Here is a 22369-nt window from a genome sequence, read left to right as displayed (position 1 = left end):
AAACAGTACATACTCACCCAGCGTCATACCTCCCCCAGCTTCTGCTTCCTGACACTGACTGAGCTCCGGCCCTAACAGCACAGCGGCTTTCACTTTCACTTTAGGGCCGGCGCTCAGTCAGTGTCAGGAAGCAGACGCTGGGGGAGGTATGACGCTGGGTGAGTATGTACTGTTTGTTTTTTTTACATTTTACACTGGTAACCAGGGTAAACATCGGGTTACTAAGCGCGGCCCTGCGCTTAGTAACCCGATGTTTACCCTGGTTACCAGTGTAAAACATCGCTGGTATCGTTGCTTTTGGTGTCAAACACAACGATACACGGCGATCGGACGACCAAATAAAGTTCTGGACTTTATTCAGCGACCAGCGACATCACAGCAGGATCCTGATCGCTGCTGCGTGTCAAACTAAACGATATCGCTAGCGATGACGCTGCAACGTCACGGATCGCTAGCGATATCGTTTAGTGTGACGGTACCTTAACTCTAATTCCAACCCTAACCCTAAGGCTATGTGCCCACGTTGCGGATTCGTGTGAGATTTTTCCGCACGATTTTTGAAAAATCTGCAGGTAAAAGGCACTGCGTTTTACCTGCGGATTTACAGCAGATTTCCAGTGTTTTTTTGTGCGGATTTCACCTGCGGATTCCTATTGAGGAACAGGTGTAAAACGCTGCGGAATCCGCACAAAGAATTGACATGCTGCGGAAAATACAACGCAGCGTTTCTGCACTGAATTTTCCGCACCATGGGCACAGAAAACTGCTTCGAATTCGCAGCGGCCAATCCGCTGCGGATCCGCGGCCAATCCGCAGCGGATCCGCGGCCAATCTGCTGCGGATCCGCGGCCAATCCGCTGCGGATCCGCTGTCAATCCGCTGCGGATCCGCGGCCAATCCGCTGCGGATCCGCTGCCAATCCGCTGCCGATCCGCTGCGGATCCGCGGCCGATCCGCTGCGGATCCGCTGCCAATCCGCTGCGGATCCGCTGCCAATCCGCTACGGATCCGCTGCGGATCCGCGGCCGATCCGCTGCCGATCCGCTGCCGATCCGCTGCGGATCCGCGGCCGATCCGCTGCGGATCCGCGGCCGATCCGCTCTGTGTGCACATGCCATAACCCTACCCCTAACCCTACCCGTAACCCTAACCCTACCCCTAACCCTACCCCTAGTTCTAACCCTAGTTCTAACCCTAACCCTAGTGGAAAAAAAAAAAATAAATTCTTTATTTTATTATTGTCCCTATGGGGGTGATAAAGGGGGGGGGGTTATTTATTATTTTTTTTATTTTGATCGCTGTGATAGAACCTACCACAGCGATCAAAATGTACCTGTAAGGAATCTGCCGACTGGCAGATTCGGCGGGCGCACTGAGCATGCGCCCGCCATTTTCCAAGATGGCGGCGCCCAGCGAGGAGACGGCCGGACACCGGGAGGATCGGTAAGTATGAAGGGGTGGTGGGGGGGTGGATCGGAGCACGGGGGGGGGGGAACGGAGCACAGGGGGGGTGGGTCTGGGCAAGGAGGGAGCGGACAGGAGGACGGGGGAGCCGGCAGGCGGACGGAGGGGACCGGACCCCATAACGGAGGACGGGGGGGGCGATCGGTGGGCGTGGGGGGGGGCACTTCAGTATTTCCAGCCATGGCCGATGATATTGCAGCATCGGCCATGGCTGGATTGTAATATTTCACCAGTTTTTTAGGTGAAATATTACAAATCGCTCTGATTGGCAGTTTCACTTTCAACAGCCAATCAGAGCGATCGTAGCCATGGGGGGGGTGAAGCCACCCCCCCTGGGCTGAAGTACCACTCCCCCTCTCCCTGCAGATCGGGTAAAATAGGAGTTAACCCCTTCACCCGATCTGCAGGGATGCGATCATTCCATGACGCCACATAGGCGTCATGGGTCGGATTGGCACGGGTTTTCATGACGCCTACGTGGCGTCATGGGTCGGGAAGGGGTTAATATTAGAGTCAGAAAACATTACAGGTACATAACATTACAGGTACATAACATTACAAATACATAACATTACAGGTACATTTTATTTACAGGTTAAACCATTTCAATTTGCCATGACACATGTCCACTATCAGAAACAAAATAGGCTGCAAATGTATCCTCATTTGGGCAACTTCAACTATAGTCCTCAGAGGGTGATGTTGGTAATCCTGCAATGTGGTACTAACAGTTTCCTCAAGTTCAAAGTAGGGTTGCTCTTTTGGCAGGATATAGTTATGCAGAACAACACATGCTTTCACAACCTCATCAATTGTCTCTATTTTTAGATTTATGGCTGTTTCCAAAATGCGCCATTTAGATGCCAGCAAACCAAAGGCACACTCCACAGTTCTTCATGCCCTTGTCAGTCAGTAGTTGAAAATCCTTTTTGTGCGACTCAAGTCCCAACTTGAGTACGGTTTTAGGAGGTTGCCACACATTTGAAAGGCCTCATCACCAACAATAACAAAAGGCATTGACGGTCCTTCAGTGTTAGGAAGAGGTTGTGGCGGAGGAAAATTAACATAATTCCCATACAATTGTTGTCCCATGTCAGAGTTTTTAAAAGTCTGTGAGTCATTTCCTCATCCAATTGAGCCAACGACAACGGCGACAACTCAACATTCAGCATCCGCAATTGCCATCAGAACAATGGAAAAGTATTTTTTATAATTGAAGTACTCAGATCCACTTCCTGCAGGTTTCAGAATCCAAATGTTTGCCGTCCACAGCCCCGACACAGTTAGGAAAATTACACACTTCATTGAATTTTGCTGCATTTTGCAGCCACAGTTTAGCTGCGGGTTGTGGGAGGAAGTCAGCACGCAGAACGTCACACAATGCACGACAGGTGTCTCCAACAATCCCAGAAAGGGTGGACAGTCCAATTCAAAACTGAAAATGTAGAGATCTTAAGGTCTCTCCAGTAGCCAGGAATCTGCAAAACAGACAAAGGAATAAATAAATCAGCACATGGCTTTTCTAACAATAATAGTAACGACAAGTGTTTGTTGTTCAAAATTACCTACCGTATGGTCACCAACAGACATTCCTCAGCAGGAATTGCTGTACGCAGTTGGGTGTCCTGCCTGCTGATGTATCCTCTGACACGTTGCAGCAAATCATCGAAGCTCTGTAGCGACATCCTGGTGTAGTCCAAAAACTTAGCTGGATTTTTACGAAGCTCTGTGTACAATGAGTGGTAGGCTCCACGGCTCTGTCGGAGTTCAACAACAGGGTGTTGCCAAAAGCGACGACGACGTCTTCTCTGTCTTTTTCTTCTCCTTTCTTCCTCACAAGCCACAGCAAAGGCAAAATCCAATTTCAAAGATAAATCCAGATTCATATTGAAGCTCTCCACACTCTCCATCTTGCAGCAGCATCCAGCATCCAAAGAAGCGAATTTCTGCTGTGCAGTGTCTCTATATATAGAGAACTCATAAGCATGCCTATTGGGAAATACCGCATGCATGAGCATAAACAATGCAATGCATGCAAAAACGCATACAAATGCATGCAATCGCAGCTTGTTTTACGTCATGAGTAAGAGCATGCGGATTAAATACGCTGTGTACTGCGTTTGCGCATGCAGACGATACGTTGCAGACACATGCAAATGTGAACTTAGCCTAAGAAAGAAGATTTAAAGAGGTTTTTTTCTTCCCTTCAGCAGCAATCCAAACTACAGTTCAATGCACTTCCAATTAAGCCAGTTTTGTCCATTCAGAAAAGCCCTCAATTTACTCACATAAAATTAAGTCATCTCAAAGTTATTGTTTGTTAGATGAGGATCCCATTTTATTCTCTTTTGTCACCTGGATGATCTATTGTGGCAAAAAGCAACAATTGGAAACATTGCGTCCAGAAGTCTAAAAAAAAATCTGAAAGCTGGTTCTCATGTATTTTTTTTAAATGGCAGCAATCTGTGCAGACCCTGCTCCCATGCATTGGTCACCATTAAATAATGTATCAATTGCAATATTCAGGATGTTTATGTTATTGGTTGCTCTCTGTCATGAGATGTATGTGGGCTGTACCTCACACAAAGTCCGCATCTCTGAACATATCACCAATATAATTAGCCCAATAAGTGCTAAACGCACAATTTCACAAAATTTCATCTTTGCAAGTGTATGGAATCAGGGTCGGACGGGCCTGGCAGGGTATCAGGGAAGTTCCCGATGGGCCCATGGCAGTGGGAAGAAGGAGAGGAGAAAAAGAATGAAAAAAAAAGTCTGTGGGGTTTTTAGGGGTGTGGGCCCTTTAAAAGCACAGAGATTGCACAGGGGCTGGCGCACGCAGCGCAGCGTCGCACGTCCAGATTGTATCTGTCAAGTGTGCTCCCATCGTCACCGGCTTACGACGTAATTGTCATGAGCCGCAAGCGACGGTTGCACATCAGCCGCCGGCCTCTGCTAGGTCGGTGGCCATTTTACTATGAGCGAGTCTTTCCTGAAGAGGAGGATGCCACCCGGCGCTGGGAGCGCAGGAGGATAAGAGGAATCTTTTTTTCTTTCGCTCTACATGAAGCCAGGATAAGGGGCCAGGATGGATATATAGGGGGCAAGAAAAAAGGACCAGGGTGGATATAAGGGGGCGGCAGGATGGATATATGGGGGCAGGAAAAAAGCACCAGGATGGATATATGGGGGACAGAATAAAAGGACCAGGATGGATATAAGGGGGTGGTAGGATGGATATATGGGGGCAGGAAAAAAGGACCAGGATGGATATAAGGGGGCAGCAGGATGGATTTATGTGGGGCAGGACAAAGGACCAGGATGGATACATATGAGGCGCCAGGATGGAAACATATGGGGCACAGGGAGCCAGGATGGATTCATATGGTAAGGCCAGGATATATATATATATATATGTATATATATATATATATATATATATATATATATATATATATATATATATATATATATATATATATATATATATATATATATATATATAGGGCAGGACAAAGGACCAGGATGCATATATATGGGGGAGGCAGTATGCATATATATGGTAGAGCCAGAATGGATATATATGGGGGGCAGGACAAGGAGGCCATATATGGTGGAGACAGCTGCAAAATGTTCAGTTTGTCTGATTTTTCTCTTTATAGGTATATTTTTGAGTAAAATGTAAATTGTTCTTTTATTCTATAAACTTCTGACAACGTCTCCGAATTTCCAAGCAATACATTTTGTATTTTTATTTCTGAAAAGGAGAAATGGTCAAAATAAAAAAAAAAAAAACAGTGCTTTCAGACCTCAAATAATGCAAAGAAAACAAGTTCATAATCATTTAGAAACAACAATACTAATGTTTTAACTCAGGAAGAGTTCAGAAATCAATTTTTTTGTGGAATAACCATGATTTTTAATCACAGCTTTCATGCGTCTTGGCATGGCATGCTTTCCACCAGTCTTTCACACTGCTCTTGGCGCAAAACTTTGAGCAGTTCTTTACTCCCTATGGGAGGTGGAGCCGCATATTCATCACTGTAATAAGCGGCACCACGTGACCGCTTATACAGGAAGAAGCTGCGGCGCTGAGAGGAAGCATTGAGGGAGCCGGGTGTGTATTTTATTTCCAGCGGGCGGGCGCACAGGGGGTGGGAGGGGGGTGGTGACAAGGATCTTTATTTTAAACACAAAAAAAAGAAAAAAAACAATGATTTTTCATTCCTTCTCTCCAGCGAACGCTGCTGGAGAGAAGAAATGAATGGCGGCTTCAGCACCACGCTGGGGGGACAGCGCTTACTGTATTGCTGTCTCCTGCACGGCACATGGACTGCACACGGACAGCATCCATGTGCGGTATGTGTTTTACACGGACCCATTGACTTTAATGGGTCCGTGTGATCCGTGCGCTCCCACGAACACTGACATGTCTGTTTTTCAAACGGACACACGGTCCGTCAAAACATGCTGACATGTGCAGAGACACATTGATTTTAATGTGTCTACATGAGTCAGTGTCTCCGGTACGTGAGGAAACTGTCACCACACGTACTGGAGCCACTGACGTGTGAAACCGGCCTTACAGGGTTTTGATGTGGTGGTCTCTTAATTTTTGCCAGAGCTGTATATGGGGGAGCCAGGATGGATATATATTGGGGCGCCATGATGTATATATATATATATATATATATATATATATATATATATATATATATATATAGGGTAGCCAGGATCGTTATATATGGGGGAGCCAGGATGCATATATATGGGGACCCAGGATGCATATGTGATGGATATATAGTATAGTCCAGGAGAGATATATGAGGGGGCAGGACAAGGGATATATGGGGCCAGTATGGATAGCTGGGGGCAGGATGGATATTGGGGGGCCAGGCTGGAGCATATTATAAGATAAAAGGCTTGGTGAGATTATTAAATAAAGGGGGCCAGAATGAGGAACATGCTATATTAGTTTATGGTGACAAGTGGGGAGCATAATTTCTTTAGGGTCCAATTAGGAACATTATTACTACTGTAATATAATTTACTTTTCAGGAAATTGTTTTCCATGGAGGGAACAAAAGGGGGATCCTGTTACTGTGCAGGGTGGCACTACGTTTCTTTTTTCGTTATCTGATGCAGTGTAGAAGTCAGGGAAAAAGTTGGGAAAGTGCTCTTGAAGAGATCAGCTATTGATGACTGTGTGTTATTTTTTGCAGTGAGTCCTGGCTGGAATAAGTGATGGCGGTCTGTGCTGGCTGAAGAAGAAAAGCAAAGGACTTCAACTAGAAATGTCACCGGTGAGTCAGTGTATTACATGTACAGCCACACTATACACTATGTACAGCGTTCCTGTGTATAATGTCACTGGTGATCATTGTATTACCTGTACACTGACACTATATACAGAGCTCCTGTGTATAATGTCACCAGTGATCACTGTATTTCCTGTACACTGACACTATATACAGAGCTGCAATATACACTGCTCAAAAAAATAAAGGGAACACTAAAATCCCACATCCTAGATATCACTGAATGAAATATTTCTGTTGTAAATCTTTATTCATTACATAGTGGAATGTGTTGAGAACAATGAAACCTAAAAATGATTAACGTAAATCACAACTAATATCCCACGGAGGTATGGAGTTAGAATGATGCTCAAGATCAAAGTGAAAAATGAAGTTACAGGCTGATCCAAGTAAATGATGCTCAGTAGTGTGTGTCCTCCACGTGCCTGTATAATCTCCCTACAATGCCTGGGCATGCTCCTGATGAGGCAGTGGATGGTCTCCTGAGGGATCTCCTCCCAGATCTGGACTAAAGCATCCAACTCCTGGATAGTCTGTGGTGCAACGTGACGTTGGTGGATGGTGCGAGACATGATGTCCCAGATGTGTTCAATTGGATTCAGGTCTGGGGAATGGGCGGGCCAGTCCATAGCTTCAATGCCTTCATCTTGCAGGAACTGCTGACACACTCCAGCCACATGAGGTCTGGCATTGTCCTGCATTAGAACCCAGGGCCAACCGCACCAGCATATGGTCTCACAAGGGGTCTGAAGATCTCATCTCGGTAATTAATGGCAGTCAGGCTACCTCTGGCGAGCACATGGAGAGCTGTGCAGCCCTCCAAAGAAATGCCACCCCACACCATTACTGACCCACTGCCAAACCGGTCATGCTGAAGGATGTTGCAGGCAGATCGCTCTCCATAGAGTCTCTAGACTTTGTCACATGTGCTCAGTGTGAACCTGCTTTCATCTGTGAAGAGCACAGGGCACCAGTGGCAAATTTGCCAATCCTGGTGTTCTGTGGCAAATGCCAAGTGTCCTGCACGGTGTTGGACTGTGAGCACAAACCCCATCTGTGGACGTCAGGCACTCAGACCATCCTCATGGAGTTGGTTTCTAACTGCTAGTGCAGACACATGCACATTTGTGGCCTGCTGGAGGTCATTTTGCAGGGCTCTGGCAGTGCTACTCCTGTTCCTCCTTGCACAAAAGGCATAGGTAGAGATCCTGCTGCTGGGTTGTTGCCCTCCTATGGCCCCCTCCACATCTCTTGGTAGCACCTCCAGCCTCTGGACACTACACACAGCAAACCTTTCTTGCCGCAGCTCACATTGATGTGCCACCCTGGATGAGCTGCACTACCTGAGCCACTTGTGTGGGTTGTAGAGTCCCACTCATGCTACCACAAGTGTGAAAGCACAACCAACATTCAAAAGTGACCAAAACATCAGCCAGAAAGCATTGGTACTGAGATGTGGTCTCCACCTGCAGAACCACTCCTTTATGGAGTGTGTCTTGATAATTGCCAATAATTCCCATCTGTTGTCTATTCCATTTGCACAACAGCATGTGAAATTGATTGTCAAAGAGTGTTACTTCCTAAGTGGACAGTTTGATTTCACAGAAGTTTGATTTACTTGGAGTTATATTTTGTTGTTTAAGTGTTCCCTTTATTTTTTTGAGCAGTGTATAATGTCACTGGTGATCACTGTATCACCTGTACACTATATACTGAGCTCCTGTGTATAATGTCACCAGTGACCACTGCATTAACTGTATACTCACAGTATATACAGAGCTCATGTGTATAATGTCACTGGTGGTAATAAGTGTTGCTAGTATTGTGGTTTGTATACATGATCAGTATTGTGGTATTCAGTCACTATGTGGTGGTAATTTGTGGTCTGGTCACGGTATGGTTGTATTTATTCCCTGTATGTGGAATTATTCGGTCACTATGCGGTAGAATATGTAGTCTAGTTATGGTGTGGCGGTATTTCTCTTTGTATGTGGTATTATTTGGTGCCTATATGCTGGTAATATGTAGTATTATTCAGTCACTATGTGATGTGTTCATGGTGTGGAGGTATTTCTTCACTGTATGGGGTATTATTGGTCTTGGTATAGTGGATTGTGTTGTATATGGCAGTCATCTGTTCTCTCTAATGGAAATAAAAATCTTCTAATTAATATCAGAGATTAGATACTTGGATCACAATGTCAGAGAAGCACTTACAGGGGTTCTCCTGTGAAAAAAAAATCACCTCTCCGCAGGATTAGTGATAATGTATTGATTGGTGGTGGGGAGGGGGGTCTGACTGCCGAGACACAGTCAGCAGAATGTGTAACTTTTATCCCCATTAGACTGGAGCGGTATGTCCGACTTGATCACTGATCCATACATTTACTCTGTGGCTGCAAGAGCTGCTCTTATTTTTTTTTTTTCTGGAAGCCCCAAAGAGAATGGAGCTGCGGTCAGACATCTGAACTGCTGCTGCATTTTAAAAAGGGGGTAAGTGTCCTGTCATGGATAAAACTTCCTCATTCTTCCGATCGGTGCAGTTTCTAATGGTCGGACCTAAACGATCACCTATCCTGTGAAGCACATGGATCGGTGATAACTTGTTTTAACCATAGAACCTTTAATGTAAACTACCCTAATTGTACATCCCAGTTATGGGGCGCACAGTAGATGTGCAGGAGCCCCCTGTGTTTTACAGTTGATGGTCCACTATAATGGGGATAACGACTCACAGATATTTGCATATAGCTGTAGGATTGGCCCGTAGAGATCATTTTCCTGGTGGGTCTCAGACACCTCAGTCCGATCCTGTAAGGAATTGAGGGTTAGGAAAGCTAGTAGGGGAGAAGACCATAGAAGAAGTTTAATCACTAGGAAAGTGTTCTGGATTTATAATTTAGGCTCATGCGTCCTTTATGGTCTCAACGTACACAGTGAAATTATGTTCCACTATTCTGATATGATCATTGAAACTGAACAAAAAAAAAAGTACTGTTATTTTTGTAAATTGTTCTTTGTTTTCAAAACACGTGTTTGTTTTTCCCATTGAAGAAAAAGCATGTGGTACTGTTACCTTTATGATATAGTTAGTCGGCACATAGTGGGCTATATTCCCATGATGAGGAAGTAGCAGTGCTGTGGATGCAGAATATTATTGTTGTGTTCTATTGAACGCAGGTAATTCCGCATGTGTTCACTGAACCGTACAGATTTACCGCAATCAATACATTTTATTGGTGAAATTTCTGTTGCGTAGACTAGTGTCTCCGCAAGAGAAAATGCTATGCTTCAGCTCAAACCCGCCCACAAGTCAATCACTGCAGATGATCCAGAGGCACACATACACGGATAGTGGAGATGGGATGTTTTGAAATATCACCCACTATGATGTAACATCTGGCTGCTGCGGGTTTGCCGCTGCATAAATACACAGCGTAAAAACTGCAACAATTTCTGACCCTAAAAAAAAAAATCAAAGTTTATGACCACCTGTATATTTATACCACAGCTGGTTTCCCCTCAGCAGTTCTAACAAAGGATGCTTTGGTGCATCTGAAATGCGTTACTTATCTGTCATATGCATGATCCTCCTTATAAAAAGATTGGTTTAACTAAAAAAAAAAAAAAAAGTACCTTTTTTTTTTTTAATTGGATACTGTTAAGAAACCAGATTATATCTTAAATACCCAGACGACAATGTTTAGCAAATCAAGAAGAAATGACTTTTTACCTGTATGTTGGCTTTTGGATGCGAGTGTTGATTTCTGGTGGGTGAAGAAAAAGTTGTTTGTGTAAGCCTGGAATATTGGCTTGTAAGCTGATATGCACTATAATAGTCTGCTCTTAGGGTATGTGCACACGTCAGGATTTCTTGCAGAAATTTCCTGAAGAAAACCGGAAATTTTCTGCAAGAAATCCACATTTTTTTTTTGCGTTTTTTTTTTTTTAGCATTTTGCAAGCGTAATTAGCTTGCAGAATGCTAAAGTTTTTCAAGCGATCTGTAGCATCGCTTGGAAAACTGACGGACAGGTTGGTCCCACTTGTCAAACATAGTGTTTGACAAGTGTGACCAACTTATTACTATAGATGCTGCTTATGCAGCATCTATAGTAAAAGATAGAATGTTTAAAAATAATAAAAAAAATAAAAAAATCGTTATACTCACCCTCTGCAGACAGCCAATATCCTCAGCGGCGTCCGTTCCTATAGATGGTGTGGTTCAGGACCTTCGATGACGTCGCTGTCACGTGACCGGTCTCGTGACCAATCACAAGACAGCGACGTCATCGCAGGTCCTGAAACACACCATCTATAGGAACCGAAGCGGCAGCATGCAGCGGTGAGAGGCGGGAACACTCCAGGGGCCATCGAAGGTGAGTATATGACTATTTTTTTATTTTAATTCTTTTTTTTGACCAATTATATGGTGCCCAGTCCGTGGAGGAGAGTCTCCTCTCCTCCACCCTGGATACCAACCGCATATAATCTGCTTACTTCCCGCATGGTGGGCACAGCCCCGTGCGGAAAGTAAGCAGATCAATGCACTCCTAGGTGTGCGGAATCCCCGCAAATGTAATGAACATGTTGCTTTTTTTTCCGAGATGCGATTTTTTCGCGGAAAAAAATGCAGCATGTGCACAAAATATGCAGAATACACTGAAAATAATGGGAGGCATATGTAAGCGTTTTTTCGCGTTTTTATAGCGAAAAATACTGAACGTGTGCACATGGCCTTATCCTTGTTAATTCAGGTCAGCTGATATGCTAACTATGCTTTATGTTACAGAGCCATTTTGGCGACTTCGAAAGCAGATAGGGAAAATCTATGCAACTAGTGCTACTTGATCTAATCACCATTGTTTTCCTTATCTGTGATGCTAGACTGAAGGACACTTGTTAAATCTAAAAACAGGTTACATGCCACTATATATAGAGACTTTCTTCTGGTCAGTGTGACTGCAGGATCTCAGTTGAGGGTACTCAGACCCGGCTGAAAAAACACACAGGACTGCTTCATTGACCATCACTGAAACCCCAGAGACGTCTTAGGCTACTTTCACTCATCAGGTTTTCAGTGTCAGGCTAAATCCGTTTTTTTGAAAAATAGCCGGATCAGGCGAATGTTGCCGCCGGATCAGGTTTTTTCCCATAGACTTGTATTAGTGCCGGATTGCAACGGATGACATTGCAATTCATCCGGTTTTCGCCGCTTCCGGTTTCTTGAGAAAACGTCCATTGCAATGTTTTTTTGTCTCCGGCGAAAAAGCCTGAAGCGCCAGATCCGGCGCTTCCAGCTGTTTGCTACAATGAAAGCCTATGGGAGGCGGAAGGTGCAAAAAAGGTGAATCCGGCGGCCTGATCTGGTTTTTTTAAACTGAGCATGATCCAAACTTTCTTATCCAATAATCTAGATAGGCTAGCCGCATCCATCAAAAAACAGATCCGTCGCATCAGTTTTTCAAAATCGGCACTGGATCCAGTTTTTCCAACATTCGCCGGATTTAACCTGACACTGAAAACCTGATGTGTGAAAGTAGCCTTAAAGAATCCAGGTTGGAACAATCGGGTCACCTGGCCACATACCTCACTGCTCTGGGTTAGCTTCCTAAGCTTGTTGTTATCTCCTCACTGTGGGGGCCTGCCAAAAGTGAGGAGCCACTGGTGGGGGTATGCGACACTGGAAGCGGCTCTAATCCCAGAGTCAGCGGAAGGGTGAGACTCTAATTTGCACCATCTTGGGTATTTGCTGAGACTGTTCTGTTTGCTATTGTGTGTTGTGGTTCAATAAAGTATTGCCTCACTGTTTTACCCTCACCCTGTGTTGTCTTATTAGTGTATTGCCCACGGGAAGCGAGAGCAGGCATTTAGTGGTATGAGCCCTGGTCCATGCAGTCTTGCTAAAGACAGCTGGGGCAGCAGATGACAGCACCCACTGACCCCCGTTTCTCCACAGATAATTTTTTTTCTTATACTTCACATCTGCTCAGGACAAATCCTCAGAGTGCCTGCACATTGAACTGCATCAGATAAGCTATAGTGATGAGCAAATATGCTCGGATGTTATCCGAGTAACTTGTAGGGCTCATATTTTTGCATCCCAAACAGGCAATCCCGCATGTTTTCAGGCTTTCTAACAGCTGTGAAACATGGAGCCACGGGGACTCAAACGTAATAGAGGAGCCCTACAAGATACTCTGATAACACCTGAGATGGTCGGGTAAGATGTTATCAGAGCACATTCGCTCCTTACTTGCTTTTTCTTCACATTTTTGCATTTTAAATGGGCCATACACACTGGACTGGAGCAGGGGTGTCAAACTGCATTCCTCGAGGGCCTCAAACCATGAGTGTTTTCAAAATTTCCTTAGCATTCCACAAGGTGCTGGAATCATTCTGTGCAGGTGATTAAATTATCACCTGTGCAATACAAGGAAATCCAGAAAACATGACCTGTTTGTGGCCCTCGAGGAATGCAGTTTGACACCTCTGGACTGGAGGGAACCCAACTTAATTGCATGAAAGAGTTATCTGTACAAACAGTCTGCAGATAAGGTTTAACAATCACCTACTGTGAATAGTGGAGCCTGTACCAACTACACAGAATGACGATATCCCCCATTCTAAATTCTATTTGTAATATTAGATAAGTGCAGCAAACTGATTTGTACAGAACAAGTAGTGGCACCAATTAAGTGTGAGAAAACTACATGATTTTATGTATTTTTTTTATATAAATACTAAAATGTAAAATTAAAAAGTCAGGAAAAACACTGCCAAACTTGCCATTTCCCCCCTCACATAAATGAGGCCCTTACACAGCTCCATAGAAAGCCAAAGATATGGATCTTAAAGGAGACTATTAAAAAAAACACGATTACTTGTGTTTGCAATAAGGGACAACGCGACCATTAAAAAATAAAAATAAAAAAAAATTACTATAATTGTACTAAGAGAATAACGTAAAGTTGCAAAATTTACAACGTGAAGTCAGTGATGCTATTGCAGTTTTTCCCAATCCCCTCAGAACGCGTTAATAAATCAGTTATTTATGTACCCCAAAATAGTGTCATCAAAAACCAACTTGTCCTGCAATAAACATGGCCCATACAGCTACATCAATGGCAAAAAGTTATAGCTTCTGAAATATGAGAAAAACATACACAAATGAACGAGCAGCTGTTCAGACATGCGAGAGGCCACACTTATTTTAGTGGGAGCTCCACTTATTTTTGTAACTCCCAGTCAAATGAATTGAGTGAATGCACGCATATCTGACTAGCCACTCCATTCATTTCACAGGGGAGTTAGAGCCCTGTTCTTGGGATTAGTGGGGATTCTACTTATGCCCCCCGATCACAGGAACAGGGCCTCTGTAAATCTCACCGCACCCTGAAATAATCATAGTAGTTGATGGGGTATGCAGCTCCTCAATTGTACCAGCCAGCTCACACAGCAGATTTTTCCAAGCAGAATTTTGGTACGGATGGTCTTTTTGGGACTGCTAAAACCCACTGTTCTGCAATCGCTGTCTCCCATAGGTATGACTGGGAAGAAAGAAGGAAGCAGTCATTGTAGATATTCATCAAAATATCAGCTTTCCACACCAGACTTCTGCTTGATCAGCAGTGTGAACTGGCTCTAATAATTATGCCATATGTTGTGAATAGGGATTAAGTATTAGGTTAATACAATACCCCCTTAAGGCCTGTCCCACACGTCCAGATAATTCCGGTACCGGAGTTATCCGTGTCCGTGAGCTCATGTAGCACATCAGTGTGGCACACGAGCGGCAGCCGCGTGCCGACTGGGTACCACACGGACCGTGTAGGAGACAGCGCTAGAGATAAGCGCTGTCCCCTGCATCTAGTGCTGAAGCCGGAATTCATTCTTTCTTCCCAGCAGCGTTCGCTGGAGAAGGAATAAAAAATCATTGTTTTTATTTTTTTGTGTTTAAAATAAAGATCCTTGTCACCACCCCCCTCCCACCACCTGTGCGCCCGCCGGAAAATACTCACCCGGCTCCCTCAATGCTTCCTCTCAGCGCCACAGCTTCTTCCTGTATGAGCGGTCACGTGTTGCCGCTCATTACAGTGATGAATATGCGGCTCCACCCCTATGGGAGGTGGAGCCGCATATTCATCACTAATAAGCGGCACCACGTGACCGCTCATACAGGAATAAGCTGCGGCGCTGAGAGGAAGCATCGAGGGAGCCGGGTGAGTATTTTATTTCCAGCGGGCAGGCGCACAGGGGGTGGTGACAAGGATCTTTATTTTAAATACACAAAAAATAAAAAAAACAATGATTTTTCATTCCTTCTCTCCGGTACGTGAGAAAACTGACACCACACATACCGGAGCCACTGACGTGTGAAACCGGCCTAAGACAGGCAAATGTGTCTTATTGCAGGCATCACCTGTCTTATCTACTGCATTATTTCTGTGCTGTGTTGTGTATAAATATGTGATTCTTCAGATTTTGAATTAGTCTATGCCTGATGAAGAGACCTGAGTAGTCTTGAAAGCTGCAATTTGTTACCATCTTTTCAGTTAACCATTAAAAAGGTATCAACCACTGAGGACTCCAATCTAAATATTATTGAAGGCAAGCAGCAGACCGCATTTTAAAATGCGCGCGTGTCCAGCCTCCCGTGACGTCACGGCTTGTGATTGGTCACGTCGCCCATGTGGCCGCGACGCGACCAATCACAAGCCAGAACGTAATTTTAAAATCCTGAAGGACCTAAAATTACGTCACGGCTTGCTGTGATTGGTCGCGTCGCGGCCACATGGGCGGCACGCGACCAATCACAAGCCGGGACTTCACGTAAGGAAGGAAAAGCGCGAATTTTAAGCAAACAACGCTGCCGGTTCCCTCGGTGAGGTCCAGGCTGCGTCGGAGAGGTGAGTATAGCAATATTTTTTATTTTAATTCTTTATTTTACACATTAATGTTGTTTCGATACCGATACCCGATACCACAAAAGTATCGGATCTCGGTATCGGAATTCCGATAAAGCAAATATCGGCCGATAACCGATACTTGCGGGATTGGAATGCTCAACAATGGCATCCGATCCGATTTTTTATCGGATCGGATGCCATGCAGGAGGTCTGTGGGTCCAAACAACAGAGCTCCGGTGCAGAGCGTCTAGGCCTGGGACTTCCGGTAGGCCAGGCGCAGCTCCCGGAAGTCCCAGGCCTAGACGCTCTGCGTATGTATGGGGGGGATGAAGCGGCTTTAGGGCATTATCCCAGATACTACAGGACACCTGCAGATTCCTCGTGGAGACCGGGCCTCGATGGATCAGCACAATATTAGGCAAGTGATGAATTCCTCCCACACCTACATAAGCTGAACGTTTGTGTCTCGCTTCGAGCCCTTTGAAGTAAAACCACTTGTAAATCTCTTTGTTGTAGTGACAAGCTTTCCTCTTTGTCCTGGTGCACACCTCGCACCAGCCACAATGCTGGCTGCACTCCAGAATGTATACTTCAGAAGCTTGCGGGTGGCTCTGCCTCTGCTCCCCACTAATCGGGACAGGGTGGGTTTTGGGCAGGTCTGTTGTTCCCCAGCCATGAGTATCCGAGAATCCACCATATAATGGGCTCGTAACACATAAGCGAGCTCTCACGAGGCCCGTGCCCCCCTGATTGTAATCTAATTGTATCACTCATCAAGAATGCATGGAGATAACTCTCCTTAGGTCACTACATCTCTGACACCAGTGGAAACTTTCTATAGCACTGTTCTGAACTCCCCAAAATCCGCCATTGGGTCATCCGCCACTTGTTTTCTACTTTTGCCATTATTGCAGCTCTATCACGGCACCCCACACGAGTTAAGTTGTTATTTAAACTATACAGGTCGCAAAATTATGGTTTTTTTTATCAAGGTGACACCACCCAAGTTATGATCTTTTTTTGGCGAATTTTGACACACCAAGCTCAAAAGGTTGCCCATCACTGCCCTATACACTAGTACTTGGTGGCAAAGAGTTCCAAGGAATACAAGCATGGTCAATGTTGAAATAGAAGGAAGCAAAATACACAAAACTCTTTATTCTAATATTTTTAAACAATTCTAAAAATTTTTATATATAAATATAAACAGGTTTTTCAAACATTAAGAATATGAAATTGCCTCAAAGAACCAATGGGCTATTTTAAAGGCCTGCTAGAAAAGCACTGCCAGTTAACCCCAGACATGTGCACAATATCCATTTGCAACACAGAATTTAGAAAAAACACTGGTCAGGGGAAAAAAACCCAAAAACAACTTGTTGCATGGTGGACTAAAGGCGTTATCCAGCCCCTTAAATCACTTCATCAAATGTCATTCAGAATCACTACAGTCTTCCAACAAGATTTCAACTTCTTCAGGAAAACTCAAGCCATGCTCAAAGCAATCTTCAATGATCGCAAGGGTTAGAGCACACTGCAGAAAGTCATCTTCATCTTCACTGAAGTCTTCTTCACATATTCCCACCAGCTGAGAATAGGACTGTAAAAGTTTGAAATACAGAATTTTAAAGTGTGGTCTAGCATAATCACTTTTTTTCCATATGAACCAGAAATCAATATATCTGTCCATGGGCTGTATTTGACATTGTTATTCAATCTCATATACTTCAAAAGGTAAATAGCCCCTGGACAGCTGTAGCACTGCTTTTGAGATAAGGTGGCACATTATGGGGGAGGGCAAGGAAGCAAAAACAAAAAACGCGCACTCTAAAGGTACCTTCACATTAAACGACGCTGCAGCGATATCGACAACGATGCCGATCGCTGCAGCGTCACTGTGTGGTCGCTGGAGAGCTGTCACACAGACAGCTCTCCAGCGACCAACTATGCCGAAGTCCCCGGGTAACCAGGGTAAACATCGGGTTACTAAGCGCAGGGCCGCGCTTAGTAACTCGATGTTTACCCTGGTTACCAGTGTACATGTAAAAAAAAAAAACCAAACAGTACATACTTACATTCCTGTGTCCGTAACGTCCCCGGCGTCTGCTTCCTGCACTGACTGAGTGCCGGCCGTAAGGCACAGCACAGCGGTGACGTCACCGCTGTGCTCTGCTTTTACTTTACGGCCGGCACTCAGTCAGTGCGGGAAGCGGACGGCGGGGGACGTGTGACAGACACCGGAATGTGAGTATGTACTGTTTGGTTTTTTTACATTTACAATGGTAACCAGGGTAAACATCGGGTTACTAAGCGCGGCCCTGCGCTTAGTAACCCGATATTTACCCTGGTTACCATTGTAAAACATTGTTGGCATCGTTGCTTTTGCTGTCAAACATGACGATACACGCCGATCTGACGACCAAATAAAGTTCTGGAATTTCAGCAACGACCAGCGATATCACAGCAGGATCCTGATCGCTGCTGCGTGTCAAACACAACGATATCGCTATCCAGGACGCTGCAACGTCACGGATCGTTATCGTTGCAAAGTCGCTTAATGTGAAGGTACCTTAAGTTGTCCATTATTTGGACAAGTTCTTCTCATACCCCTCGCTTGGCCAACATAAAATAAAACCTATACTAGTCTTCCATGCTGGAACCATTTCTGCAGTATCTGTACTCGCTCTCTTGGGACACACGTGCTGTTGTGACACGCAACGCCAGTGCCCAATAAGCACTGGTGTCAATGTCGCAGCCTCCTGCCGAATTGAACAGCAAGAGGAAGTCAAATCAACTGCAACCTGTACTTCCACTTAAATGTTAGATTTGTGGAAGGCGGGGACAGTGACACCAGCGCTGATTGGGTGCCGGCGTCATGTCATGCAGCCGCACGGGAGCCCTGGGAATAGGAGGGGAGTACAAGCTTTATTATTTTAAGGGGGCCAAACATTTTGATCAAGAAAGTGTTGTCCTAGTAGTGAACAACCCCTTTGAGAGACGTGGTTGCTTCAGGGTACGTTCCCCACAGTCAGTAACTGCTGCAGTTTGGACGCTGCATACTATGCGTGCACTGACATCCGCGGTTTCCTTGTGGAGACGGACATGCAGCACGTCTTTCCAGACCGCAGCATGTCAATTTATCTTGCTGAGGCGTAAGGGTATGTGCACACGCTGCGGATTTTGCTGCGAATCCGCAGCGGATTTGACGCTGCGGATCCGCAGCAGTTTTCCCCAAGTTTACAGTACCATGTAAACCTATGGGGAAAAAAACCCGCTGTGCACATGCTGCAGAAAAATCCGCGCGGAAACGCAGCGGATTATTTTCCGCAGCATGTCCATTCTTTCTGCGGATTCCGCAGCGGTTTTCAACCTGCACCAATAGGAAAGTGCAGTTAAAAACCCACAGAGGAATCCGCAGAAGAAACCGCGATAAAATCCGCAGTGAAAACCGCAGTGGTTTTGCACTGCGGATTTTCCAAATCCACTGCGGAAAAATCCGCAGCAGAATCCGCAACGTGTGCACATACCCGAGTCTCCGCAAGATAAATATCACCCGTTAACTAGTTAACTGGCAGCATGTGGAGGAGTGGGCTTTTGAAAATCACAAGTCGAGGTTTCTAGAGCTGCAGAAAAATCCACAAATAGTTTCTTTTAGCAGTTTTCATAAAATCTAAGCAATACAGTGCAGGAATCAAGACCCTAGTCACTGATTTAAACTACCCTCATTTAGCAACATAATACTTAGTGACAGATTTATTAATTTAATTTCAAAGAAATCTATTTTACTATTTTGGTGTTCCCTGACAAATTAGGGATTTGTGTGGGGTAAGAAGAATTTTCTCTTCAAGAGGCACCATTGGGGTGATTAAACTTTTTTCTCATAGTTCAGGATGCCAGACATTATGCATATCTGTCAAAGCAATAGTATATAGTAGTTTGTTATCTTGATATACATTATAAATAGCATGATACATTGCAAATCAATACTTTACTGGAGGTGAAGCATTTCCATTAGCGATTGCTGCATTTTATGTTCACCATGCAATTACAAAAAGTTATCCTTATTATACAGGTTGTGAAGACTGCAGCAATACCATATAGAGTTGGCCAATACAGATTATAAACAGATCATAACAAATCCCAAGGGTTTTCAGTTCTTTCTGCCTTCTTGTAGATCCATCACGTAGGTTATAATATAAGCAAGGTTATATTGGTGGGGTTTGTTTAAAATTAAATATACAGTACAGACCAAAAGTTTGGACACCTTCTCATTTTAAGATTTTTCAGCAACACTCGATTCGTCCGCCCTGCTCATGCATAGCAAAACTCGTAGAATCAGGCAGCCCTGGCTAACCAGCCTGACCAAAGAACTGAGACGGGCTTCCAGGGTCGCTGAATGGGGATGTAAGATATCGTTCTGCTGAGCACTTCACTGCATATAAGCAGTCTCTCGCCAGCTTCAAATCCATGCTCACTGCCGCAAAACAAACTTATCTCTCATATCCTCCCTGACTCAACCCTTCACAGCGCTTCAATACTTTCAATTCTCTACTCCGTCCCCGAGCATCTTCTCCCTCCCCTCATTTCTGCTGAAGAATTTGCTCCTTTAAGCAGAAGCTCGATAACATCAGACAAAGCTTTGGCCCGCAGCCCCCAATGCCCCTCAACTTGATTTCTCCGCCCTGTTCCAAAGCCAGCTTCTCCACCATGAGTGTCAATAAGCTCTCCATCCTTCTGTCAAGATCACCTCACCACTTGCACGCTTGACCCGCTCCCGTCCCACCTCATCCCTAACCTCGCAAAAGTCTTCATCCCAACCTTAACACAACTCTTCAACCTCTCACTTACAAACGGTAACTTCACCTCATCCTTCAAACACGCATCAATCACACCTATCCTCCAAAAACCCTCCCTCGACCCATCCTCTGTCCAGCTATCGCCCGATATCCCTTCCCCTTATGCCTCAAAACTACTGGAACAGCATGTCCATCTTGAACTGTCCTCCCACCTCTCCTCCTGCTCCCTCTTTGACCAGTTACAATCTGGCTTCTGACCACATCACTCAACTGAAACGGCCCTAACTAAAGTGACCAATGACCTACTAACCGCCAAGTGCAAGCAACACTACTGTCCTCCTCCTCCTGGACCTGTCTTCTGCCTCCGACGCTGTGGACCACTCCCTCCTGTTTCAGATTCTCATCTGTTGGCATCACAGACTTGGCCCCATCCTGGATCTCATCATATCTAACAGATATGACATTCAGTGTCTCCCTCTACCACACCACCTCCTCATCTCACCCCCTTTGTCGGTGTTCCCCAAGGCTCAGTTCTAGGACCCCTACTCTTCTCCATCTACACCTTCGGCCTGGGACAGCTCATAGAATACCACGGTTTACAATATCATCTCTACGCTGATGACATGCAGATCTACCTATCTGGACCCAACCTCACTGCCTTACTGATCAAAATCCCACAATGTGTGTCTGCTATTTCATCTTTCTTTTCTGCTCGTTTTCAAAAACTGAACATGGACAAAACAGAATTCATCATCTTTCCCCAACCTCACTCTACCCCTCCACCCGACCTATCCATCAATGTCAATGGCTGCTCACTTTCCCCGGTCCTGCACGCTCGGTGCCTCGGGGTGATCCTTGACTCTACCCTCTCTTTCAAGCCACATTATCCAAGCCCTTGCCTCCTCTTGTCAATTACAACTCAAAAACATTTCCCGGATCCGTGCATTCCTTGACCATGAAACCACAAAAACACTAGTACGTGCCCTTATCTCCCGCCTAGACACTCGACTACTGCAACCTCCTACTCTCTGGCCTCCCCTCTAGCACTCCGGCACCACTCCAATCCATCCTAAGCTCTGCTGCCTGACTAATCCACCTGTCTCACCCGTTACTACCCAGCCTCTCCTCTCTATCAGGCCGTTCACTTGCTTCCTATAGCCCATAGACTACAGTTCAAACCACTAAAAATGACATACAAAGCCATTCACAACCTGACTCCTCCATATATCTGTGACATGGTCTCCCGGTATCTACCTACATGCAACCTTCGATCGTCTCAGGATCTCCTTCTCTACTACTTTCTCATCTCTTCCTCCCACAACCGCATCCAAGACTTCTCCTGTGCTTCCCATATACTCTGGAACGCTCTACCCCAACACATCAGGCTCTCGCTTACCACGGAAACCTTCAAAAGGAACCTGAAGACCCACCTCTTCCGACAAGCCTACACTACAACCTGCAGTAATCCCCAGTCTACTGAACCGCCGCATGACCAGCTCTACCCTCTCCTAGTGTTTCCTCACCCATCCCCTGTAGACTGAGCCCTCGCGGGCAGGGTCCTCTCCTCCTGTACTTGTGTGTGCCTTGTTTTACTCATGTTTATTGTACTTGTCTATATTCACCCCGTTCACATGTAAAGCGTCATGGAATAAATGGCACTATAAAAAATGTATAATATTTTCATGACTATGAAAATTGTACATTCACACTGAAGGCATCAAAACTATGAATTAACACATGTGGAATTATATACTTAAACTGTGAAAAAACTAAAATATAATTCCACATGTGTTGATGCGTTCAGTGTGAATGTACAATTTTCATAGTCATGAAAATACAGAAAAATCTTTAAGAAGGTGTGCCCAAACTTTTGGTCTGGTGTGT

The 22369-nt window shown here is 45.0% G+C and overlaps 1 protein-coding gene across 6 annotated transcripts in view; it reads right to left on the bottom strand.

Annotated features, from left to right (window-relative positions):
• Positions 1 to 16832: 16832 nt before the first annotated feature.
• The window catches only part of LOC143818160 (E3 ubiquitin-protein ligase makorin-2-like), a 106156-nt gene continuing 100619 nt past the window's right edge, over positions 16833 to 22369 (bottom strand). For all 6 annotated transcript variants that reach the window (XM_077299564.1, XM_077299566.1, XM_077299563.1 and 3 more), the window contains one exon: positions 16833 to 17289. In XM_077299564.1, the coding sequence (XP_077155679.1) occupies positions 17122 to 17289 (168 nt within the window). In that variant the 3' untranslated portion in view covers positions 16833 to 17121. The remainder of the gene's footprint in view (positions 17290 to 22369) is intronic.

This window comes from Ranitomeya variabilis, chromosome 3 (assembly GCF_051348905.1).
Source record: "Ranitomeya variabilis isolate aRanVar5 chromosome 3, aRanVar5.hap1, whole genome shotgun sequence".
NCBI classification, from domain to species: domain Eukaryota; kingdom Metazoa; phylum Chordata; class Amphibia; order Anura; family Dendrobatidae; genus Ranitomeya; species Ranitomeya variabilis.
This window is presented reverse-complemented; position numbering and strand designations above follow the sequence as displayed.